This window comes from Aspergillus aculeatinus, assembly GCF_003184765.1.
Source record: "Aspergillus aculeatinus CBS 121060 unplaced genomic scaffold BO66scaffold_45, whole genome shotgun sequence".
NCBI lineage: Eukaryota > Fungi > Ascomycota > Eurotiomycetes > Eurotiales > Aspergillaceae > Aspergillus > Aspergillus aculeatinus.
Window position 1 is genome coordinate 153,762 of NW_020291514.1, and position 24,253 is coordinate 178,014.

The 24,253-nt window shown below is 52.2% G+C and overlaps 7 protein-coding genes and 1 non-coding gene across 8 annotated transcripts; 5 read left to right on the forward strand and 3 right to left on the reverse strand.

Annotated features, from left to right (window-relative positions):
• Window positions 1-271: 271 nt before the first annotated feature.
• BO66DRAFT_413851 (glycogen debranching enzyme) lies at window positions 272-8,364 on the forward strand (the record flags this gene model as incomplete). The annotated part of the gene is made up of 5 exons (XM_025649441.1): window positions 272-489; window positions 552-4,878; window positions 4,942-5,015; window positions 6,754-7,307; window positions 7,361-8,364. 5 exons carry the CDS (start codon window positions 272-274, stop codon window positions 8,362-8,364), a joined length of 6,177 nt encoding a protein of 2,058 aa, XP_025500877.1.
• A 2,007-nt stretch (window positions 8,365-10,371) lies between these two features.
• Window positions 10,372-11,191, forward strand: BO66DRAFT_394096 (uncharacterized protein). Its single transcript, XM_025647908.1, has 2 exons — window positions 10,372-10,845; window positions 10,919-11,191. Exons 1-2 carry the CDS (start codon window positions 10,425-10,427, stop codon window positions 11,155-11,157), a joined length of 660 nt encoding a protein of 219 aa, XP_025500878.1. The 5' UTR covers window positions 10,372-10,424; the 3' UTR covers window positions 11,158-11,191.
• A 612-nt stretch (window positions 11,192-11,803) lies between these two features.
• On the forward strand, window positions 11,804-13,561 carry BO66DRAFT_394098 (3-deoxy-7-phosphoheptulonate synthase). Its single transcript, XM_025647909.1, has 4 exons — window positions 11,804-12,079; window positions 12,139-12,193; window positions 12,264-13,169; window positions 13,235-13,561. Exons 1-4 carry the CDS (start codon window positions 12,074-12,076, stop codon window positions 13,387-13,389), a joined length of 1,122 nt encoding a protein of 373 aa, XP_025500879.1. The 5' UTR covers window positions 11,804-12,073; the 3' UTR covers window positions 13,390-13,561.
• A 174-nt stretch (window positions 13,562-13,735) lies between these two features.
• Window positions 13,736-13,836, reverse strand: BO66DRAFT_t253. The gene has a single exon. It is a non-coding gene; the product is annotated as a tRNA-Ser (tRNA).
• A 1,019-nt stretch (window positions 13,837-14,855) lies between these two features.
• Window positions 14,856-16,490, forward strand: BO66DRAFT_413854 (uncharacterized protein; the record flags this gene model as incomplete). Its single annotated transcript, XM_025649442.1, has 2 exons — window positions 14,856-15,905; window positions 16,461-16,490. The coding sequence occupies 2 exons, from the start codon at window positions 14,856-14,858 to the stop codon at window positions 16,488-16,490; spliced, it is 1,080 nt and encodes a 359-aa protein (XP_025500880.1).
• BO66DRAFT_394100 (ubiquinol--cytochrome-c reductase catalytic subunit CYT1) lies at window positions 16,300-18,262 on the reverse strand. The gene is made up of 5 exons (XM_025647910.1): window positions 18,088-18,262; window positions 17,829-17,977; window positions 17,640-17,702; window positions 17,126-17,523; window positions 16,300-17,060 (listed from the first exon to the last, which is right to left on the reverse strand). Exons 1-5 carry the CDS (start codon window positions 18,160-18,162, stop codon window positions 16,795-16,797), a joined length of 951 nt encoding a protein of 316 aa, XP_025500881.1. The 5' UTR covers window positions 18,163-18,262; the 3' UTR covers window positions 16,300-16,794.
• Window positions 18,263-18,662: 400 nt separating this feature from the next.
• Window positions 18,663-20,414, reverse strand: BO66DRAFT_330084 (putative pachytene checkpoint component Pch2; the record flags this gene model as incomplete). Its single annotated transcript, XM_025644047.1, has 8 exons — window positions 18,663-18,800; window positions 18,869-19,165; window positions 19,226-19,577; window positions 19,626-19,722; window positions 19,780-19,835; window positions 19,900-20,148; window positions 20,207-20,286; window positions 20,334-20,414. The coding sequence occupies 8 exons, from the start codon at window positions 20,412-20,414 to the stop codon at window positions 18,663-18,665; spliced, it is 1,350 nt and encodes a 449-aa protein (XP_025500882.1).
• A 675-nt stretch (window positions 20,415-21,089) lies between these two features.
• BO66DRAFT_430857 (exocyst complex component Sec10 family protein) lies at window positions 21,090-24,219 on the forward strand. The gene is made up of 3 exons (XM_025650548.1): window positions 21,090-21,485; window positions 21,568-23,842; window positions 23,901-24,219. The coding sequence occupies exons 1-3, from the start codon at window positions 21,374-21,376 to the stop codon at window positions 24,169-24,171; spliced, it is 2,658 nt and encodes an 885-aa protein (XP_025500883.1). The 5' UTR covers window positions 21,090-21,373; the 3' UTR covers window positions 24,172-24,219.
• The last annotated feature ends 34 nt before the right edge of the window (window positions 24,220-24,253 follow it).

Below are 24,253 nucleotides of genomic sequence, written 5' to 3' on the forward strand. Positions count from 1 at the left end.
AGATTGCTAGATTGATTTAAATACCCCCTCGAGGCCCACTGCTCGTGCGCGACTGCCCTCGACTGCTCCGACTCCTCATCTTGCAATTGATTTCCCCCCATTTGTTCCCTTTCCTTACTCTACCTACCCCATCCTTTCCACCTAGTGACATCGGTGGCTCCAGCAGGCGCGTTTCTCCTCTCACCACGGTCTTTACCACAGCAACGCTCTTGTCCGACCGTGATCATACAAGGTCAATCGGAGTTCGCATATATCTGCTTAGGACCACACTATGTCTTCTCCCCGGCAGGTCTATCTGCTGCCTCTCAAGGATGATGGCTCTCCAGACGTTCCGGGAGGCTACATCTATCTCCCCGCACCCTCCGACCCGTCCTACCTTCTCCGCTTCGTGATCGAGGGGACAAGCTCGATTTGCAGGGAAGGTCAATTGTGGGTAAACATCCCAGAAGATGGCCACCCATTTGATCGGTCTGCTTTCCGCAGCTTCAGGTAGGAAGACGATTGAATATCTTTTGCGTTGGTGACAGTCCAATTGTTGAGACCATGGGTAGACTCTCTCCGGACTTCAACAAGAATATTCAAATCGACGTTCCCATCACCTCTCCCGGCTCTTTTGCCTTCTACGTGACCTTCTCTCCGCTTCCTGAGTTCTCGGTTTCTCAGACTGCAACTCCGGAGCCGACAAGAACCCCAACTTACTACATTGACGTCTCGCCCAAACTGACCCTCCGCGGTCGCGATCTGCCACTCAATGCTCTTTCCATTTACTCGGTCATCTCCAAGTTCTTGGGGAAATATCCTACAGATTGGGATAAGCATCTTAACGGTATTAGCCAGCGCAACTACAACATGATCCATTTTACGCCTCTGATGAAACGCGGAGACTCCAACTCGCCGTACAGTATATTTGACCAGTTGCAGTTTGATGATGCTGTGTTTCCCAACGGGGAGGCAGACGTCGCTAACCTGGTCACGAAGATGGAAGAGAAACACGGTCTCTTATCCCTGACGGATGTTGTATGGAATCACACCGCCAACAATAGCAAATGGCTTGAGGAACATCCAGAAGCTGGCTACAGCGTTCAGACTGCACCATGGCTGGAATCTGCCTTGGAGCTGGACAATGCCTTGTTGAAGTTCGGAGAAAACCTTGCTTCTCTCGGGTTGCCGACTGACTTCAAATCAGTGGACGATCTTGTCGCCGTCATGAATGCAGTTCGTGAGCATGTCATTCACAAACTCAAGCTATGGGAGTTCTACGTCGTCAACGTTGCTGCGGATACACAGAAGGTCATTCAGCAATGGCAAACTTCCAAGAGCATCGACATAACGAGCGATGAGTGGTCGCATCACAAGCTGAAGGATTTCGGCAGTTGGACTCTGGAAGAACAAGCGATCTTCGTCCGTGAAAAAGCTATTCCGACATCCAAGCAACTTCTTGGCCGGTACAGCAGAGCGATTGAGCCGAAGTTTGGAGCAGCGATACTGACTGCACTGCTCGGTCCCTCGGATGCTGCGAATTCTGATACCACTGCGGCCGAGAAAGCTATCTCAAAACTCCTCGATGAGGTAAATCTTCCTTTCTACAAGGAATACGATGCGGATATTGCGGAGATCATGAATCAGCTCTTCAATCGGATCAAATACCTTCGGATCGACAGTCATGGACCTAAGCTTGGCCCAGTCACGGAGCAAAGCCCACTTATCGAGACGTACTTTACGAGGCTGCCGTTGAATGGTACCACTAAGAAGCACGATAGCAAGGCTCTGGCTCTCGTCAATAACGGCTGGATTTGGAACGCTGACGCGCTGCGGGACAATGCTGGGCCTTTTTCCAAATCGTATCTCCGTCGAGAGGTCATTGTTTGGGGTGACTGTGTGAAATTGAGATATGGCTCCTCTCCTGAAGATAATCCCTTCCTCTGGGAATTCATGACCAAATATACCCGACTCATGGCTAAATATTTCTCGGGTTTCCGCATTGATAATTGCCATTCTACGCCGTTGGTAGTGGCAGAATATCTTCTGGATGAGGCACGAAAAGTTCGGCCCAACCTCACAGTGTTTGCAGAACTGTTTACTGGCTCAGAAGAGGCGGATTACATCTTCGTCAAGCGACTTGGTATCAACGCTCTCATTCGCGAGGCAATGCAAGCCTGGAGCACCGGAGAGCTTAGCCGACTTGTGCACCGCCATGGAGGCCGTCCAATTGGAAGCTTTGGGGTTGATGTTCCTGCGTCCGGAAGTAGTCATGCTATAGCTTCATCCGGGATCGACGGTGGGAAGAAGAAGGTTTCTCACATTCGCCCCAATCCTGTGCAAGCTCTTTTCATGGATTGTACTCATGACAACGAAATGCCGGCCCAGAAGAGGACTGCGATAGACACGCTTCCCAATGCAGCTCTAGTAGCTATGTGCGCCTCGGCCATCGGAAGCGTCATCGGATACGATGAAATCTACCCCAAACTTGTCGACCTTGTTCATGAGACTCGTCTGTACTCATCAAAGTTCTCAGAGTCCTCCAAGGTTGATTTGAACTCGCTCGAAGGAGGTATCGGTGGCATCAAGAAACTCCTCAACGAACTACATACTGTCATGGGTTCAGAGGGCTATGACGAGACTCACATTCATCACGATGGAGAGTACATCACGGTTCACAGGGTGCATCCGAAAACGCGGAAGGGAGTTTTCCTGATCGCCCACACAGCGTTTCCAGGGCAAGATAGTAAAGCGATACTGGCACCCACCCGCCTGGTCGGTACTCGAGCAAAGCATATTGGCACGTGGCGGCTGGAGGTTGACTCGAGTGAGAGTACTAGGAAGGAAGTGTCAGAGGACAAGTCCTACCTACGGGGCTTACCCAGCCAAGTTTATGCTATCGAAGGCACAAAGGCCGAACAAGACGGCAATGACACAGTCATCTCAGTTCTGGAGTCGCTTGTTGCCGGATCTATCTCCCTCTATGAAACTTCCATTCCCAGCGCTGAGCATGCGTCTGGGCTTGATGTTCATATTACGGAGGGAGTAGACGATGCTTTTGGAAACCTTAGCTTGGTTGATCTCAATTTTGTGCTTTATCGCTGTGAAGCAGAGGAGCGAGATTCTAGCAATGGCCAAGACGGGGTATACAGCATTCCAAACTACGGCTCTCTGGTCTATGCGGGTCTTCAGGGTTGGTGGAGTGTACTTGAGAACGTCATCAAGTACAACGAACTGGGTCATCCTCTTTGCGATCACTTGCGCAACGGCCAGTGGGCTCTGGACTACATTGTTGGTAGGCTCGAGAAGGTTGCTAAGACAGAAGGATATTCTGCTCTACACAAGCCTGCAGCCTGGTTGCGAGAGAAGTTTGAGGCTGTTCGCAGTCTGCCAAGCTTCCTACTTCCCAGGTATTTCGCCATCATAGTTCAAACTGCCTACAACGCAGCGTGGAAGCGCGGCATTCAGCTCCTCGGTGGCAATATACAGAAAGGACAAGAGTTCATCCATCAGCTGGGTATGGTGAGTGTGCAGATGACTGGATATGTCAATTCTGCATCCTTATGGCCGACAAAGAGGGTGCCTAGTCTCGCAGCTGGCTTGCCGCATTTTGCTGTTGATTGGGCAAGATGCTGGGGTCGCGATGTTTTCATCTCCCTGCGCGGGCTTCTACTCTGCACCAGTCGGTTTGAGGATGCGAGGGAGCATATATTCGCATTTGCGAGTGTCCTCAAACACGGAATGATTCCCAATCTACTCAGTAGTGGAAGGCTACCACGGTATAACTCTCGTGATTCAGTCTGGTTCTTTCTTCAATCTATTCAGGACTACACCGTGATGGCACCCGATGGAATCAAACTCTTGGACGAGAAAGTGCCCAGAAGGTTTCTTCCTTATGACGATACGTGGTTCCCATTCGACGATCCGCGAGCTTACTCAAAGTACTCAACTATATCCGAAGTGATCCAGGAAGTGTTCCAACGACACGCTCAGGGCTTATCGTTCCGGGAATACAATGCAGGGCCTGACCTTGACATACAGATGAAGCCGGAGGGGTTCGATATAAACGTCCAGGTCGACTGGGAGACGGGCCTGATCTTTGGTGGTAGTCAGTTCAACTGTGGAACATGGCAAGATAAGATGGGAGAAAGCGAGAAAGCCAAGAACAAGGGAGTCCCTGGAACGCCGCGTGACGGAGCTGCCATTGAAATCACAGGTCTTGTCTACAGTGCATTGAAGTGGGTAGCGGAGCTACACGAGCGGGGACTTTATCAGCACTCTGGGGTCGATCTTGGGGAAGGCAAGTCAGTGACTTTCAAGTCATGGGCGGCAAAGATCAAGGAGAATTTCGAGCGCTGCTACTATGTTCCGTCCAATCCGGATGAGGATGCCAAGTACGTTGTTGATCGGAATGTGGTCAACCGGCGTGGAATCTACAAGGATCTTTACAAATCAGGAAAGCCATACGAAGATTACCAGCTTCGTTCGAACTTCCCGATTGCTATGACTGTTGCACCAGATTTGTTCACGCCTTCAAAAGCACTGTCAGCCCTGGCACTTGCCGATGAGGTCCTGGTCGGCCCGGTCGGCATGGCTACTCTTGATCCTTCTGACCTCAATTACCGACCATACTACAACAACTCCGAGGATTCTGAGGATTTTGCTACCTCCAAGGGTAGAAACTATCATCAAGGTCCGGAATGGGTGTGGCAGCGCGGATTCTTCCTCCGTGCGTTCCTGCACTTTGATCTAGCTCGCAGAACAACACGCGAGGAGCGAACTGAGGCCTACCAGCAGGTTACTCGACGACTGGAAGGCTGCAAAAAGGCTTTGAGAGAAAGTCCGTGGAGAGGTCTCACGGAGCTCTCGAACAAGGACGGTGCACACTGCGCTGACTCGGTAAGCCTCAACACACTCCCCGTTTGAGCAAAATCGCGGCGCTAATTATAATATTTCCAATAGTCACCCACGCAAGCATGGTCTGCTGGATGCCTGCTTGATTTGTACTATGATGCTTCACAGTACACTCAGGATGAGTGAGCGCTTCCAATAATGCCAGGTGCCTTGGCGGACAAACCATGATCACCTACTGGTGGACTAAACAACATTTCTCATTCGATGCAGTGTGACAGGCCACATAACCACTATTTAGCATCTATCTCTTTGACAGACAGTAAGAACTTCGCGTCTTTTGACTATTGATCAATGTGTAATAATTTCATATCAATTTCAATGCCGGCCAAATGGTTGCAGCTCGGCTGTACAAAACGAAGGACTGTAACTTACCTGTAGAGACTGGAAGCGATGCATAAAAGTGTGCTGAGTCAGCCGACGGCACAAGTTTGTGCACGAGGACGGTTTGAGTTTGGGTTCGTTGAGACGCCCATCGAAGTGAAGCGATGCCCGACACGGCGAAGATCGCATTTTAGCGCAGAGATTGCGGTGTAGGTCCCTTACTTCGAATGTTGCCTGACGTGGATCTGTTTCTGGTATTTCTGCTTTACACTTCGCAACAACTTCGAGGCTGTGACGCTGTGTACTACGTGTAATCTGGCCCCCCTGACGTCAGTTGTTTTTAAGCTGCGCATTCCTCCCCGGACAGAAAGAGCTCCGCGTGCCCATATGCATTGATAACCCGAGACATCCGTCAAACGCACTCAAGCGCAGAACACGACTTCACGAGAGTCATGTCGCTCACGCAATCTGCTGCGGCAGCGATGCTGACCGTGGTTGATGCGCCCATTGAAGTACATGAGCCGAGTTGGGGGGATCAAACGGACTCTCGCGACCTCTACACTCAGTTTGTCATTAGTTTGACCATCGGTCTGGGCGCTTTCCTTGCTTTCTGTGTAAGTAGCTGGAAGCCACTTGGAAATTCTTCTTCTCTAACGAGTCGAACTGGCATAGGTTCTGCGACCGAAATGGACCGAGCTTTATGCCGCGCGGAGAAGACAGCGCTGCGCCGCATCCCACTTGCCTGAACTCCCGGATAGCTTCTTTGGTTGGATACCTGTGCTGTATCGGATTACTGAAGAACAGGTGCTCGAATCGGCGGGCTTAGATGCATTTGTGGTAAGTGCTGCTGCATGCCCCCGTCAGCTTGTTCCTGGTCTTAGACAGTGGCTGACAATCCCAATGTCCGATTCAGTTCTTGACCTTCCTCAAATTCGCGATTCGGTTCCTCTCCGCCGTATTCTTCTTCGCCTTGGTCATTATCCTCCCTATGCATTACAGGAATACCGGTAAATCGGGCGTCCCGGGCTGGGACGACGATGACGAGCCTGTTGACACTTTTGATGGCGACAAGGACAAGAAGAAGATTATCTCGGATCCGAATTACCTCTGGATGTATGTGGTATTCACGTACATCTTTACTGGACTCGCCGTCTACATGCTCGTGCAGGATACAAACAAGGTCATTCGTATCCGGCAGCAATATCTCGGGAGTCAGACAAGCACGACAGATAGAACGATTCGTCTCTCTGGTATTCCTCACGACATGGGGTCGGAGGAGAAAATCAGAGAGTTTATAGAAGGTTTACAAATTGGAAAAGTGCAAAGCGTTACCTTGTGCAAAGACTGGCGCGAATTGGACCGGCTAATTGATGAGCGGCTCAAAATCCTTCGGAATCTCGAGTGGGCATGGACGAAGCACCTGGGTTATAAACGTGTCAAGGCCAACGCAAATCGATTGCCATTGTTGCAGCAACATGCGCGTGGTTCCAGCATCGTTTCGGAGGAGGATAGCGAGCGCATACAACTTCTCTCTGACAGCATGCCAGATCACGTCCTTGACTATGCTCACAAACGACCGACTACCCGCATCTGGTATGGACCACTCAAGCTGCGCTACCGGAATGTGGATGCTATCGACTATTACGAAGAGAAGCTGCGGCGGATCGATGAGCAGATCCAGCTTGCACGCCGAAAGGAGTACCCACCCACCGAGATCGCATTCGTCACGATGGAGTCTATTGCCGCCTCGCAAATGGTTGTTCAGGCCATCCTTGATCCGCAACCAATGCAGCTTCTTGCTCGGTTGGCACCAGCTCCTGCCGATGTTGTGTGGAAGAACACCTACATCCCTCGTTCGAGACGAATGATGCAATCCTGGTCCATTACAGTTGTCATCGGCTTCCTGACGGTTTTCTGGTCTGTGCTTTTGATTCCGGTAGCGTACTTGCTCGAGTATGAGACGCTTCACAAAGTGTTCCCCCAGCTAGCCGATGCTCTGTCACGGAACCCTCTTGCCAAATCCTTGGTTCAAACTGGTCTTCCCACTTTGGTCCTCTCGCTGTTGACCATCGCGGTGCCGTACCTCTACAGTTGTAAGTCACTGTTCATTATCCTTTGTCACTACAGGAACTGACCAGTTACTCAGGGCTGTCGCATCAGCAAGGCATGATGTCTCGCGGTGATATTGAGTTGTCCGTCATCTCGAAGACCTTCTTCTTCTCCTTTTTCAACCTTTTCCTTGTCTTTACAGTGTTCGGGACTGCAACAACATTCTTCGGTTTCTGGGAGAATCTCAGAGATGCATTCAAGGATGCCACCACCATTGCCTTCGCACTGGCCAAGACGCTGGAAAACTTTGCCCCTTTCTACATCAATTTCCTGTGTCTACAGGGTATAGGATTACTCCCATTTCGTCTTCTGGAGTTTGGGAGCGTGGCGATGTATCCCATAAACTTTCTCACGGCGAAGACACCCCGCGACTACGCCGAGCTCAACACGCCCCCTGTGTTCAGCTACGGATACTCTATCCCACAGACAATTCTCAGTTTAATCATCTGTGTGGTTTATAGTGTCTTCCCCAGCTCGTGGTTAATCTGTCTTTTCGGGCTGATTTATTTCACCATCGGCAAATTCATCTACAAGTACCAGCTTCTCTACGCCATGGATCACCAACAGCATTCAACCGGGCGAGCGTGGCCCATGATATGTAGTCGTGTGCTGATGGGCTTGATCGTCTTTCAACTCGCGATGATTGGTGTCCTGGCATTGCGCCGAGCCATCACCCGCTCTTTACTCATCGTTCCCCTCTTGATGGCAACTGTGTGGTTCAGCTATTTCTTCTCGCGTAACTACGAGCCCCTGATGAAATTCATCGCGCTGAAGAGTATCGACCGTGAACGCCCTGGTGGAGGAGATATCTCGCCTTCTCCATCGTCGACTTTCTCGCCGCCATCTGGTCTCGAGCGTGATGCCTTCCCGATCCGAATTGGTGGTCAAGAACTGGGACTCAGGCTCAAGAAATATGTGAATCCGAGTCTCATTTTGCCCCTCCATGATGCTTGGCTTCCGGGACGCAGCGTAGCCCCAGGATACCAGGGAGACTCTGGTGTCCAGGAGACGCCAAATGTCGCACCCGACGAGAGTGTCTAAGGCTTTGCGGGCAACCCCATTCTGGCAGTATGCCTCGCATATCTCATCCATGCCTCCTGCACATACAACCTCCCTATACCTTGTTTGTATTTCCACGGCTCGTCTCTCATTCCTCTCCTTGTGGATGACGCTTGATGATCTATGATGCTACGCCCACAATATCTACGAGATAGCCATATTCTCTGACTTTGAACTTTCATGTTATATGTATCGACCGCGCTTATAGACACGTTGTTGAGGTTGGGGGCTATGTCCACAGTTCGTCAGCATGTCGTGCTTTTTTGTACATTGATCTCTCGTTTTATTGATACCAGGAGCTGTTGCTCGTCGAGAGCCATACTAATATGTAACACTATTTTGTGACATGACTTTTGTTGATTATGATGAATGTAAAGAATGTATTTTAAGTGTAAGCAGGCGGCTAATCTTGAAGCAAATAGCACCTTCCTTACTGAACCTCTCACTAACCACCGAATAACGTATCGTTTTAGGAAAGTACCCAGCCCTGCAGTGCGCAGTGCAGGCGCAGACCTCTTCAGAACTCGGAGTGATCCGTTGGAGTTATCTAAGATATCTATACAGTTTACTTTAATTCTCAAGTATGTCCGATGGTTCATCTGACGATATTGATTTGACTGTCGCTAGACGCAGCCAAAAGTAAGCAAACTTACACTACCACTACCCACACTTCCCTCAGATCATACTCAGACTAACACATGTCAACCATGCGCGATCCGCTAGAAGACGTGACTTCCCCCACTACACATAATCCCACCCACAATCAATTCCATCACAACGTGACCAAACCTGAAGGGTATGTCCCAGCTAAGCAGTCCAAGTACGGTGAAGAGTGTGATTGTCACGAAAATATCCGCCGTCCTGGTCTCATTGTATACCAGAGACGAAATCGTCGATAAGTCTTTCGAACACTTTCAGAAGAGCACCGCAGAGGAACACTATACTCAAAGCGACATTGACCCATCGGTACCTCCCATTGTCTTTTCCTTGAACCTTCCGATTAACCATCGCATTCTAATCGTTTTAACCGGTGGTAGAAACCTGGACCAAGCCCGAAGCTAGATTACTCTGAAGCGGAATTACATCACGGTCCCAAATGCGAGGTTCCCCAAGACGAGCAAGCCCTCATAGACCTCGAAGTTCGACTGCCTATGGAGATGCCTGATAGTCCGAGCGGTAGACCGGTCAACAAGCGTGTGGCAAGGTGTATCTCTGATGCGGTAGATTGGGACGAGGATTTGAGACCCAGCAACGAGCCAGGCGAAGTGACGGCACACCAGAGCAGTGAAGCGACTTCGGTCCCATCGCCCTTACCTGTTGACACCTATACCTTCAATGACGGTCACAAATCTCGCGGAATCACGAGTGCGTCAAAAGGGAAGGTGAGGCGGAAGAAGCCGTCGACTGGAAGACGTTCTACAACAGTCCAGCGGACTGTGTCGAAGAAGACCAACCCGAAGAAACGCGGAGCTCCTGTGTCTGATGAAGAAGGGCGGGACGAGAGCCTTGGAACTCGGCGAAAGAGGCTGATTGTGACCCTGCGCCACGTTGGTAGCCCGCGGAGTGCCGGCACTCAAGCTCCTCGGGCTCTTCTGGGTGATGAAGCATCTGTTAATGCTATGTCAAGCCCTGCGGCTGCGAACAAGAACCTCGAAACTCTTTTGTCCGACAAGGAGAACATGGACTCAATCCTGTCTATCATTCAGATCCCGGGGATTGACGGCAGTGACGGGATAGAGCTCTATCACTCTGGCCTCCAAGGTGAGAACAGTGCAGACATAACAGCTCCTATGACCCGCAGTCAATCGCTCGAATATCGAGGACAGGAGGTGCAGGTTCACCCTGTTGAAGGGCCGTTCGCAGCATTATGTACGGTTGGTACGATGACAGACAAATCTCTTCAGAACAAGAGTGATGAACTCGAGAATTTGACAAGCAATGACAAGAGTCCTCCCGTATACCCCGAGTCAAGCATGGCATTCATGGAGGACACAGGCTGGAAAGCTCAAGAAATAGGTACTGAGATAACTCATCACGCAGCTATGTCTATCGAGCGTGAGCCAGGGGGGATTTCCAGCTCAAGAAGCACATCACCGTCCGTGACATCGGAAGAGACTCCTTCGAGAGAGCATCATACCCAATCGAGCTCTCAGGAGAGTCTAAGCGCCGAGGCTGTCAGCATTTCCCCCTGTTCCCTCCAAAGGACTCCTAGAAACACGATAGTCGATACCAATGGAAGTCCCCGCCTCCTTTCAGAGAAATACAAGGAACATTACAAGACACAGACACTTGTTCTAGGGGATGTGGCATCCTTGCCTGAGTCCTACAGAGGCCATACGGCCGGGGAAGGGCCAGCTTCCTTTGCTAACCGGCTGAAATTATGCGCAGCAAGAGATAACCGGCCGGAAATATCCGGACCTATCCAGAATACTGCCGTGCAGAAAATGCTGCTGGAGACTAGCGAGGTGGGTCCAACACTCTACGAGCGCGGAATTACGGACGAGTATTGCTTGTGCTGACTGCGGTGATTGTGCCAAGTCTCTAAACCGCCACATCGAGAGCGAGAACACTACTATAAGCGAGGTGTTTGAGTCATTCCGGAAGAACTGCCATGACATGCTTGACCAGCTCTCAGAAGCTCGGGAGGCACGGATTAGATTATGCCAGCAACAGATGGAAGGTATTCGCAAACATCATTCCAAGATCTGCGAGGAACTGGTTCACCGGATGGAAAGAGATGAGAAGCGATTTCAGAAGCTCCTCGGCATCAATTAAACTTCTAGATATGGTTTCAGGCGATCTTGCATAACTATGGCATCTGACGTCAACAAGAAGTTCGCGATGGAAGAGAAGCTTTGATCTTACATATTCAGCTACTTCTGCCAATTAGAGTTGACGGTGGTGAGGCAATTGTCAATTTATGAGTATCTCATTCATGCCCGCTGCCACATCTAGTAATGGCAATCTGTTCATCCAGTTCCAAGTTGATGGAGTTCACCGTACATCCAGTCTGGAATGCCGTGCCTCATGGAAGTCATGGGTCAGTCACCCGAAATGGTAGGGAGCAACAATCTGAGCCCCCCTGTGACTGTGGACGCCTGGTCTCCAGAAGCGACCCTGCGTAGAACACGCTCTCAAGCACCAGTCTTACTGCAAATCGATCGTATTTGCTACCAGCATCAGCTAGCATCGGGAAAAATGGATCAACGATGGCAATTGAGTAGTGATTGACTACTGCAGTGAGCTCTGTGCAGTACAGCTGCAGCACGCAGTGTGTGGTGTATTGTATTCCAGGGGACGCAGCCAATGGGAAGGCCAGTGTTGGGCATTTGTCCGCTCACCGAAGTCACGTGGATCGAAGGATTATGACTCGAATGGAAATGCGCCCGCCGACTTAGGAGGCCAGCCCAAATGCGAGTGACGAGGTTTTGCCCCTCTCCCAAGAACAATCAGGTTTGACAATTTCTTATAAGAGGCGCATTGAACTGGCCTTCAATTGAACTACAACTCGGCTGTTTTGGTACAATTGACTCCCTAGGTCAATCTTTTTTTCTCTCCATCTTAACCTTGGTTGCTCTCGTTTGAATCCACTCTCATCATCTCCCTTCCCTTCTTATAGTTCATCGGGCATACTATCTGCCTATCTCTCTCTCTATCGCCATCTCATCCCACCCCGCCGCCGCCGCCCACCATGTCGGTGAGTCACCTGCAGCCATCCTCAATGTTTCCGATTCCATGCTCATCAAACCCATACAGTTCTTCATTGAAAACCCCAACGTCGGAGACAGAACTTCCTTGGAAGACTCAAGAAGTATGTGTGCTCCCCGGTTTATCCATTTTTCATGTCATTGTCACTAACGACTTGCGTTCTTCTACCCCAGTTCGCGGATACAACCCCCTAACTCCCCCCAACCTTCTTCAACATGAGATCGCCTTGACGGATAAGTCGAGACAAACGGTCCTCGAAGGCCGTGAGGAGGCCACGGCCATCGTTCAAGGCACGGACACCGACCGGCACCGCTTGATGGTCGTCATCGGACCATGCTCGATCCACGACCCGCAAATGGCCCTCGAATACTGCGATCGGCTGTTGACGTTGAAGGAGAAGTACAAGGACGAGCTGCTGATTGTCATGCGCTCCTACCTCGAGAAGCCTCGGACTACTGTTGGCTGGAAGGGTCTGATCAATGACCCGGACATTGACAACAGCTTCAAGATCAACAAGGGTCTGCGCGTCTCTCGCCAGCTCTTCGTCGACCTCACCAACAAGGGCATGCCGATTGCCAGCGAGATGCTCGATACCATCTCCCCGCAGTTCCTGGCCGACTGCCTGTCGGTCGGAGCCGTGGGGGCTCGCACCACGGAGTCGCAGGTCCACCGGGAGTTGGCCTCGGGTCTGTCCTTCCCCGTCGGGTTTAAGAACGGCACCGATGGCTCGCTGGGCGTGGCAGTGGATGCCATTGGCTCCGTCAAGCACCCCCATCACTTCCTGTCCGTCACCAAGCCCGGTGTCGCCGCCATCGTCGGCACCGTCGGCAACCCGGATTGCTTCGTCATCCTCCGCGGTGGCACCAAGGGTCCCAACTACGACGCGCAGAGCATCACGGAAGCCAAGGCGAAGCTGGCGGCCCAGGGCCTGCCACCCCGTCTGATGGTGGACTGCAGCCACGGCAACTCGCAGAAGAACCACAAGAACCAGCCCAAGGTCGCCGCTGTTCTGGCTGAGCAGATCGCCGCGGGCGAGACCGCTATCATGGGTGTGATGATTGAAAGCAACATCAACGAGGGTATGTAGGATTTTTGTTGTTGGCTGGTTCGTTTTGCTAATGCTTTTTCTTTTTTCGTTTTGCAGGTAACCAGAAGGTCCCTCCCGAGGGCAAGGCCGGCCTGAAGTACGGTGTCAGTATCACCGACGCCTGCATCCACTGGGAAGATACGGAGCTGGTGCTGGAGAACCTGGCCCAGGCGGTGCGCGCTCGCAGAGAGAAATTGACCTCTTCTCAGTGAGCGGCTCTCGCCCGAGTTTCTGTATTGTTCTGATGTACGACTCTAATTGGTTTGGGGAGCGGGGTTAAACACAAAAGTGATCTACGAGTTTCTATTGTATTGGATCTTTTTCTACGCCCTTGCGGCGGGTAATAAGCTAGGTAATGAATATCAATGAATACTATGTTGAATGGCTCGTCCACGTGGACAGTGTAGCAATTCCTTTAGCCAGCGGTACGTACCCACGCCCACTGCACTGCCCCTGTGTATCCTCCGATGCGGACTGGGCTTGGCCGAGGTAAGCTCGACAGCATGTTGGCCTAATACCCTAGCATTGAACGAGTATTCGTCTCGACAAAAAAGTGAACGACAACGACGCGATTTGAACGCGCGCGGGCGAACCCAACAGCTTGCAGTGCTATCAGATAGCATTCGAGGCTGTCGCCTTAACCACTCGGCCACGTTGCCTTGATGAAGACAAGAAGGCTGCGCTTGCAACTATAGGGTACGGGAAGGTACCTGTGCCGATGCTTGCCCGACATTCATGAAGTATAGGCAAGTCTGCGAATAGGAGCTTTCTGACGGGCAGGCAGGCAATAGGGCTTTGACGAACCCTCCTTGCGGTGGAAGAGTAGCCCATTGCGCAGAGCCTTGGAGGTAAAGAAGGCGCCTCGGAGCACCGACACGTCGCTGGCTACGTTGTCATTGCGCATTGGCATAGATCATCGACCAGGTGCTTAGTGGTGGTTTACTCGGATTGATACGTAAGCTGGATTGGCATAGAGGAGTGGAAAGCGTTGAAGTATGCCCCATTACGGCTCATGACGAGGGAGATCCGATAAGATCTAATCTCCGCGATGCCCGCAGGCACCGAGAGCTTCTATACACGGTACTATTACTGCATTCATCGGCGGGGTTGCGCCATCCACTACCCGTTGGTTGCTGCTCTATGGTCACAACTAAAGGACCATGAGCTTATATCAGAGCCGCATTGTTAGTGATGCTCAAGGGGAAAGAATACACCATCTCAAAACCAAAGAACAACAACAGCAGCAGCAGCAGCAGGAGCAGTTGCAGTTGCAACTCTCTCACCCACCGGGAATAAGAGAGTATTGGTAATCAAACCCCCGGCTGGTCGAGGATCCGTTCCGATAACCCCGGCTTCGCCAACAACGACCAACCGAGCGACCCAGAGACCGAAACCTGGGTTCGAGAGTTCCACCAGATATAAATCCATCATGTTGCTCACGGGCTGCCAGCAGGTCATGTCCATGGTTGCGGGGGTTGCGAAATTGGTCTCCATTCGTTACACCGATCCCATTGATTGAGTTTCAGCGTCAATTGTCAAGTGTCGCTCTCGCAAGGCGCTCGGTTGTACATACCTACAGCCGCGGAGTATTCCTACAATGGTTCACAGGGATACTTCAGACATGGACGATGCACCACAGCAGCAGCAGCAGCAGCCCAGCTCCCTCACCACAACCACCATGACGAACCCGTCTCTCAACAGAGACACCCACCTCGCCGAGAAGCTGGCCGCGCTACAAGCGCACGGCGTCAGCGCGCAATCGCTCCCTACCTCCGACGACTCCGTCCTCTACCTCGCCTACGGCTCGAACCTGAACTCGGAAACCTTCCTCGGCATGCGCGGCATCCGCCCCCTGTCCAGTACGAACGTCGTCGTCCCCAGTCTGTGGCTCACCTTCGATCTACCGGGAATCCCTTACGCGGAGCCGTGTTTCGCGGCAACGAGATACCGTCCGGGTGCTGCCGAGGGCACCGAGGAGGATAGGGGATATCACGATGAGGAGGGCGTCGCAAATGTCCGCAGCGACACGGACCACGCTCCACCGAAGGAAACAGACCCCTCCCTGCCCCTCCTCGCCACCACCACAGACGGAGAAGGAGAACCAGACTACAGCCCGCGCATGCCGCTCGTCGGCGTCGTCTACGAGGTCACCCTGTCCGACTACGCGCGCATCATCGCCACCGAAGGCGGCGGCCGCGGCTACATCGACACCGTGATCGACTGCTACGCCTTCCCCAAGACCTACAATCCCCAAACCGACCCGGTCCCCGAACACCCCGGCACCGTGCCCTTCCAGGCCCACACGTTACTGTCCCCTGGTGCGGCGGCGGCTGCTGCTGCTGCTGCTGCTGCAACCGCAACCGCAACCCCACCGACAATTTCCAAATCCACCCGCCCCAACCCCTTCTACGCCCAACCCTCGGCCCGCTACCTCGGCCTCATCCGCGCCGGCGCCGCCGAGCACAACCTCCCCCGCGCCTACCGCGCCTATCTGGCCGGCATCCGGCCGTACCGGATCACGACGCGGCGGCAGCGGGTCGGGCAGGTCGCGTTCCTGGCGGCGTGGGGGCCCGTGGTCATGGGGCTGATCGGGCTGGGCCGCGCGCTGGCCGGTCCGGATGGTCGGCATCCGGGTTGGTTGGTGCGGGCGCAGGACGCGGTGTTTGGGGCGATGTGGCGGTCGTATGATTCGTTTTTCGTGAGGGTGTTTGGGGATGGGGAGCGGACGGTTGGGGCTGCGGTTATGGAGGGGGGGGACGGAGATGGAGATGGGGTGGTGGGGGTCGGGGCGATGGAGGTAACAGAGGGGGAGGGGGTTTGTTGAGATGCTACCGTTCGCTATGAGAATGCAGGTAGTTACTAGCTAGAAAGGGTCAACTTGCTAGAGGTCATGATATGAGGCATAATGTAATGATGTGGGCTGGGGTTGAGGGGGGAATAGAGGTATTGGTTGGTGCTCTAGATGCATGGCTTCAGTATCGGAAAGAACATTCTAGTACTCCGTACATGTCTCAATGCTCACTCACCATACATACAATGAGATGAGCAGCAGATACCTAGCTCCCGCTCTTCTCTACATGTTAATAAATGAATGCGAGAGCAAGGGAGAAGAAAACCTATATCCCACATCTGCCACAACCACAACCACACCCACACCCACACCCACAGCACACGTTAACTGTCCATACCGAAGATCACGATCCGAATCAAAACATAAGAAATTGTGACATTGCGGGGGGACCTTCAAAAAAAACAACATTTTCAAAGGAGAATAAATATCTAGGATACAAGATACAGGTGTCCTGTGGAGTAGGTAAAAAAAACGACAAACAACACACACTTCTAACGAAACATAAAGCAGAAAGCACACCGAATAAATGTCCGTGAAACAGCACAAGTCTTTGCAGCAGGGAAGAGAAAATAAACACGTAAGGACGACTCCCAGATTTGTTATGATACAGGCATTTATATCAAAAAAGCTTTCGCCCGCCGCCGGAATTGTTCTTTATTTTTTTTCTTTATCTCCCTTTCTGGCAGCCTCCCAATTTCACTTGGTTTGAAGGTTGTTTGGCAAACATTTCTAGGGTGGTTCCGCTTTTTGCGAGGCCTCTCCTCTTCTAGCGCCGGGAAACGGGGGGGCTGTACACGATCTTTCTCGTCTTAATCGGGGACCACTTGTAACGCTTGACCCAGACGCTCAGGGCGAAGAGACCGGTCAGAAGGGTGATGGCCTTGACACCCATCTTCTTGCGGTCGTCCATCTCGGGCTCGGCGGCCCAGTTGAGGAACTCGACGACGTCCTTGGCCATCTGGGAGGTGGTGGCGGGGGTGCCGTCCTCGTACTCGACGACACCGTCGAAGAGAACACGACCCATGGCAATACCTGGATATTCAGCGGTCAGATGGGAGGAGTCTTCGGTCAATCGGAGTGTTCGGTTGTATACATACCGGTACCGGGGAAGTAGGGGTTGAAGTTCATGCCCTCACCGAGGACAACACCAGCTGGGGGCTCGTCGGGGTAGCCAGTCAACAGACTGAAGATGTAGTTGCAGCCACCGTGACGGCCCTTGACGATCAAGCTGAGATCCGGGGGCAGAGCACCACCGTTGGCAGCACGGGCGGCCTCCTCGTTGGGGTAGGGGGCGGGGATGTAGTCGGACAGCTTTCCGGGGCGCTTCTCAATCTCACCCTGGTCGTTGGGCTCGGTGTCGTACTCGTACTCTTCGGCCATGGCCTTCATCTCATCGACGGTGTGGAGGACACCGACGAACGAGCGCCAGGGCACACGAGTCAGGGAGTGGCAGCTGGCGCAGACTTCACGGTAGACCTGGAAACCACGGCGAAGACTGTATTTTGAACACAAAAGAATCATATGAGCACAATTGCCGAGGTTGCGGGAGTTGCCAGTGAGGTCCATGGTGGGCTCCCCGGTGTCAGGATAACAGGTAAAGAGGTTACTCACGCGGCGTGATCGAATGTCTTGTTCCACTTGGCGTGCTCCCAAGGGTATGCGGTAGCGTGCAGACTGGATTTCGATGCTGTTAGCTTTGTGGTGGTGTGATTGGCCGGGTTGGGACGAGCCATCGTTCCGGGACAGCGGAGCTGGTCTGGTCGAGGGCCAATTCTGAATTCTTTCTAGAGTGTTACTCACCCCTCCTCAGCAGGCGTCATGGCGTGAGCCTCTTGGCCATAGAGATAGGCGGCCGATCCGATAGCGACGGCGGTGGCGGCCGAGGCAGTGAGTGTGAGGTTGAAGGGGGAGCTGGCGGATTCGGGACCGGCGGCAGAGGAAGACGCACGCTGGTCAGCAAGTTAGTCAAAGGCTCTTGCTGAAGGATTGGTGATCGATTGCACATCGATTGACCTCATGGCATGGGGTCAATTGGCGTCGAAGCCCGGGAATAGCGTACCGTGGAGGTCTTGCTCAAGGTCTGACGTGCGACACCCCGGAAGGGCACGCTGCGCAAAACAGTACGGCCCAGCATACTGACGATATGTATAACCCTCCGAACGATGGGTAATTAGGACGGCACAATAGCCACAGAAGGGGTGGTGGTGGGGAGGAGGAGAGGGAGGGGGGGAGGGGACAAGGCTGGAGCGCAGTGGGAGAATGTGCTTTTGGAGGTTCAATTGAAGTCGAGGTTGGTCGAACGGGTCAAGTTTCTCTTGGGCTTGGAATTGCCTAAACCCTGCCGCTGATTGGCTGCTGGCCGGCTGCTAACTGGCTTCGGTGAAAACCGCGACTTTTCGGAACAACCAATTTTCGAGGCCGGCCGGCATCATTTGGTCTGATGCACTGCACACCCTCACTCAGCTTCCTCAAACCACTACTCGATTTAATACTATTGGAGGCATTACACAACTCCTTAAAGCTGTTCTTTCTTCTCCCCATACCTCCATGTCCTGGTCTATGGCCCTCAATGGCTCTGGATCCCTCGCCTTGCCTCCCATTCGCCTCACTGGCTTGGTTTTAATCCGTCGGCTCTCATTGGTTAGTCATCTTCTCCGCCGCGATGCCCTTTCTCAGCGCATCAATGGCCTTGCGAATATCGCTCCTTCCTTCCTCGCCATACATTACTAGCGATAGAATGGGCAGTCGACGAACTGTTCGGCCGCTCAGTCCCTACGTTGAGAGTTGAAGTCACGGGTCAGCGTGGTGTTCACCAAATTCCCACCAGAGAATGCACTGACCAGACTCTCCGACACCGCCTCCGCCAGCAGTGTGGGAACGGCCTCTGGAAACATCGGGTAGTTGACAATCATCTCATCATACGTCGGTAACATGAGCTGCTCGGCCGGCTCTTCCATGTACGACAATCGCGTTTGAGGATCATCCGGCTGAAGGAGTTTCACGTCAAATGCGGCCCCTTCGATGATACGGTTACGACTCATCTCCTCGAGGCAATCTTTGTAGATGCGATAAATCGATCGGCTGGATAAATTCGGTACACATTGCTTGATATCGACTCGGTCGAGAAACGCCGGGTCCTACACAAGACGACGATGCTTATCAGCCGCTTTCATATTGTGCTATAGTTGAATGCTTACCAGGGCAGTCAACAAGTTGCTCGCGCAGACCACAATTACATTTGGATGGGCCTTGATTTTGTCGAGGCCTGTCAACAGAGCGTTCACGGCTCGGATGGCATCAAATGGTTCGTTGCTACGCAAAGCTCGATCTCTGCGGGCAGCGAGCGTCTCGATTTCATCAATGAATACGCAGACCAGCGTTTCGTCTTCCTCTTCAAGCAACAGATCTATGCGCTCAAACATCTGATCCACTAACTTCGCTCCCTCGCTGAAGAACTTACTTCCTAGCGCATGCGCGTTGATCTCGAACATTTTACTCTGGGGATAGTCTTTCCCCAGGCGTATTGCGAGCTTCTGAGCTAGACCGCGGCTGGGATGCTTTTAGTGTTTAGACTCATGGTCACATGCTGGAACGCACCACAAGCTTGTTTTACCGGTCCCAGGTGGCCCCCAGAGGAGAACCAGCTTGTTCCAGTTGATAGTCCATCTGTCGAGCTTGCAGGCAGAGAATGAGACTATATGTCTGTAATTAGGAAACCGCGGAACATATGCCTGTGTCGTAGATCACTTACGCATTCTGCGTATAGCAGTAAGGAGCGTTGACTGTATAGGCTCATCGAAATGCAAGCTATCAGGCATAGATTAGACCAGCGCGCGAGCATGGAGCTGGAGTCGGGGTTGAGCTTCCGTACGATTCCCAGAGTCCATTCAGATCTGAGTTGGGAAGTGCCATGATCTTCGCCCTCGTTGAGTTCATACTATTCTCGGTGTGACCATTGAGTGTCTGGGTGAGGTGAGGGTCCTCGGACTCCAGTTGTGTATGGAGCTGATATGCTTGAACATCCAACCTCACCTGGTCTAGGGGATATGCTCCGGAATCCATAGTACCACCGGTGCACTCGCAAACGAGCACGGAATCCAGAGCCTGGGTGTGGGAGTTACTCAGCCCATCTGGTCAACGATTAACAGTCTTGTTTGGATGCGTTGGCTGCGGTTGACTTGCCGAAGGAGACGATCTCTTGTCCGAGGGAGAGAACCACGAACTTGTCAATCAGCCACTTGGTGAGTTCGTCTCGGATCTGTTCAGGGGTCAGAGGGGGAAGTGTCGAGTCTTTTGGTTGCCTACTAAGTCCGTGCGGATGATGATGCCGTCATTGTTGGTCTTGACACGAGCTTCAATGTGAAGAACTGGCTGTTGCACTTCCATCGTACGTGAGATGCAGCTGGTCGAGCCCATTTTCGGCTCAAGATCCTGTAGGACTGGTGACACATGCAGCACCATTCATTGATAGGCGGATATGAAGTCCAGTAGAGTTGAGATGCTCGTGGTTCAAGAGAGTTGACGAAAAGAGCAGGTACTCGGCATCCTAGGTAGGTAGCCTGGGGCACCCTTGTAGACCCGTAACTGTCCGCAGCTCAATGTCTTCTCTCTGCAATTCCAACATCCAATTACTTTCCAATCACTACCCTTTCATCCTTGATGTTTCAGAGTATGGGTCTCAAGAACCAAAGGTTGGGGTACCAGCAAGGAAGCCGACCGTTCCTAAGCAGAACATCTACACTAAATTTATATACATCCTCGATTAGTATTTCGGGAACTACGACTGGATCATGATTGATGGGAAGTACTTGACTGTGTATGAGTTTTTTTTTTTCCAGATCTAGAACAGATACCCGCTAATTGATCTGAGCTCGCTTGCATTAGGTGAGGTTACTATCTACAAGCGACGACGTCAATTCCTGTTGATGCTGTTGGTTTGATAAAGCATGATCGAACCGGCGGCTTGGGCCGGAAGGGAAAAACATCCGGCTGATCCATTCCCATAGCCCGTTTTCTGGGGTTGGCGGTTGACACGGACCGTTGAGAGTGCCAATAGGTGCTCACAACCTCTTTATTTGATACAAAGCAGATCTTCTTTTCACATGCGCAGCAGCCGTACAGGTGCCTTATCAACATTATGATACCCGGGCTACCGTGGATTTGAGCTCAACCTTATCGTGACCTGAATTTGGGGCCGCCCCGCGGAGCGAACTACTTACTACTAGTAGCTTCTTGGTGGGCACCGCCCACTGGGACCCTGACCGACTTGCCCGGCCGGACTTCAGCTGCGCCGGTGCTCACTGAACCACAATTCATATCCCGATGCCAAATCGCAGTTGATCAAGATGCAGAACGCCAGGAATGGGCCAGGGAACAAACAGAAGCCCCGCAGAGATGTTTTGGCTTCACTCAGAATGGCCTCCATGGAGGAGATCTCCAGGGCGGCCCTTCCAGCAGGTATGGCCCATAAGCTGCGGCTTTAGCCAGAGATCCCGAATCTGTTTGCTTGGGATTCTAATGTTGACCGATCGCAATGCAGAGATCATGTCGTCCATCCTTGATTATCTCTCCCCCGTCGACCTCATCCGAGTCGCTCGGTCGTCGAAACTCTTGCGCGAAATGGCGTACGATGATACCAGATGGGTGCAGAAGCTGAAACAGATCGGGTGCTGGGACGAATTGGAGGCTCGCAAACATGTTGAAGACACCTTTGGAACCATAGCCGACATGAAAACCATCGAGCACAAAGAGGCGGTGGATCTCCAGGAAGCAATTGATGCGACTCAGCGCAAATCTGACCACGCCTTGAGTTCGCTCGCGGATGGCTTCGACCAAATACAACTGTCTGCCCCTGCTATTGCTAATGTCAAGGATGATTCAGAGGACGATCCGGTCTTGGGTGTGTTGAGACAGGTCAAATCAGTGCGCGGAGAAGCTCGTCAAGAGTATGGAAAGATACACGCGGCGTTGGCACCATACTATAATGATATTGTCACCTTAGGAGCTTCGGCCGACAGTCTGCTGTTTCGAGACTACAGCAATCCGCAACACCAGGCACAGATTCTTTCTCAGTTGCAGGCGTTCGCCAACTGTGATTGTACCGACGGTTGGCATGAACGAACCCAACAGCTGCAGTCAGCTGTGTCGGCCTTCGAAACAAACGCGGTCAAAGAGTTTCGACACGGCTATGAGACTGAAGACATCGAAAACAGAATGCGGGAATACGCCCATGTGCTATATACGTTGAACGGTGGTGGCGCAGCAATCGAGCTCTTCATTCACCACAACCACCTGGTTACGCGCAAATCGGATTTTGGAAGTGTGACCGACTGTATCGACACTTTCGCTGGAAGTGTCAAGCTGGAACATACCCAGGCTTTCTTCACCCGGATGAGTGTCGCCTACAACGAGGAGGTCTCAATTATAAACCGTGCTTTCCCCCCGCAATTACAGGTCAGCACGCCATTTATCGAAAAAGTCGGACAAGATGTACTGTTCCCATACTTGACAGCTATCTTCGACGAATTACATCGCACGAACATTGAGTCTTACCTCACAGCGGTTTCGGGAACATTCGCACAATGTCTCAATCTATCGGATACACTGCTGCCCATTCAAAACTCGCCCGATACATTTGACGAGTTCTTGCAGCACGTTATTGCGAAAACATATGAACCTCACCTGGATCTGTATTTTGCAGAAGAATTAGACCATTTCCGGAAAAAGTCTGAAGCAGCAGTCGGGGAATGGGATCGGCAACTCTCAGAGCAGGCTGCATCAACTGAGCTGTTTCTGATGTCCAACATCAACCGACAGGCTGACAAACGGGACTTTCTGACCTCGTTCAAAAAAGTGATCATGGCGCCCGTCAACATCCTCCCCAGCTTTTCAGGGAGCAAGACAACGGAAACCAAGTCGACTCCAGACCCCTCTCCTGATGATGCGTCATCTCTGAAGAGCCCAAACCGATTTTCCACGATCGGTTCACCTGCCACACCTCCAGTGATGGAAGCACCGACTACAGAACTTGCAGCAAAGGCTGCAGTAATGAAATCCAAGCTAGAAGGAATTCGATCTCTCTTCAGCATTGAAATCGCTCTAAGCCTTGTGCACGCCGCGAAATCCAGCCTAGAACGAGCTGCGCAATTTGTCAGCATAGGGGGTGAATACGGAAGCGCAGCCAAACAGCAGTGCGAGGCTATTTTCGTTGCTCTAGTGCGCATTCTTGGGCACCGCCATCTGATCGGCGGCTTTGACAAGGCTGTTAGCCATCTATCCAATTATCGGCCTCGCGAACAGGGAGAACGGGACCAGTCCGGAGTCGAGCCGTTGGTGACTTTTCTGGAGTTGGTCAATGTTGGCGATCTGATCTTGCAGATGATCGATGTTTTCTACGAGCAGGAGCTTGTTGGCGCTAAGTTGACCGATCGGAACGACTTCCTTGATCCGGCCGTCAAGGAAAAGAAGAAGTTCGAGCAGAACCTCGATGAGCGGGTGGCTGCTGGACTGAACAAAGGCATTGACGTGCTTATGGAGGAAGTGGATTATATCCTCGCGACACGACAGTTAGCGACAGACTTCAACCCCAGTGTTTCCCAGGACCCGTATCGAAAGACGATGGATGTGAACATCACTGAGGCGGCGGCTGCCGTAGTAGATGTGGTATCTTCGCATACCCAGATGCTTGTGGGCAGTACGGACAAGAGCATGCTGGATGTCTTCAACCAGGAGGTCGGACTGCGGCTTTTTGCCGCCTTGTGCAAGCACCTCAAGCGACAGCGGATCAGCATCGAGGGATCCTTGAAGCTTATCAGGTAAGCGCTCTCCCTTGTTTCAAATTACACCATTGAACACAGCTGACAACCTCTCAAGCGACATGACCCACTATTTCAAATTCATCCAAGGGTTTAAGAACCAGGATCTCCTGATATATTTCAAGGCGCTACGGGAGTTGTCACAAATCTACCTGATCGACTCGTCCGACGCCAAGGAGTTAGCCACCATCATCGCTGATGCGGATCGATTCTATGGGATTTGGCGGGTGGAGGAAGTGTACGAATTCGCCGAGCGACGAGCAGACTGGTTGCTGGTCAAGCGGGACGTGGAACGAGCCATGTATGGCATTGGATGTAGTGTTATGTGAACCACGAATATACCATGTATATAGAGAGCCATGAATACCCCCATTGAGAACCTATGAGTAGTTAACTAATTTGGATCGTCAG

Coding starts and splice junctions, on each gene's coding strand:
- BO66DRAFT_394100 (XM_025647910.1), bottom strand. CDS start 18,162: ATGCTGGGCCGTACTGTTTTGCGCAGCGTGCCCTTCCGGGGTGTCGCA. Junction 17,978..18,087: donor CCTTGAGCAAGACCTCCACG/GTACGCTATTCC, acceptor CTTGCTGACCAG/CGTGCGTCTTCCTCTGCCGC. Junction 17,061..17,125: donor CCCCTACTTCCCCGGTACCG/GTATGTATACAA, acceptor CTGAATATCCAG/GTATTGCCATGGGTCGTGTT.
- BO66DRAFT_430857 (XM_025650548.1), top strand. CDS start 21,374: ATGCAGAACGCCAGGAATGGGCCAGGGAACAAACAGAAGCCCCGCAGA. Junction 21,486..21,567: donor CAGGGCGGCCCTTCCAGCAG/GTATGGCCCATA, acceptor ATCGCAATGCAG/AGATCATGTCGTCCATCCTT. Junction 23,843..23,900: donor GGATCCTTGAAGCTTATCAG/GTAAGCGCTCTC, acceptor CAACCTCTCAAG/CGACATGACCCACTATTTCA.
- BO66DRAFT_394096 (XM_025647908.1), top strand. CDS start 10,425: ATGTCTATCGAGCGTGAGCCAGGGGGGATTTCCAGCTCAAGAAGCACA. Junction 10,846..10,918: donor AATGCTGCTGGAGACTAGCG/AGGTGGGTCCAA, acceptor GTGATTGTGCCA/AGTCTCTAAACCGCCACATC.
- BO66DRAFT_394098 (XM_025647909.1), top strand. Junction 12,194..12,263: donor TTCCTTGGAAGACTCAAGAA/GTATGTGTGCTC, acceptor CTTCTACCCCAG/TTCGCGGATACAACCCCCTA. Junction 13,170..13,234: donor TGAAAGCAACATCAACGAGG/GTATGTAGGATT, acceptor TTCGTTTTGCAG/GTAACCAGAAGGTCCCTCCC.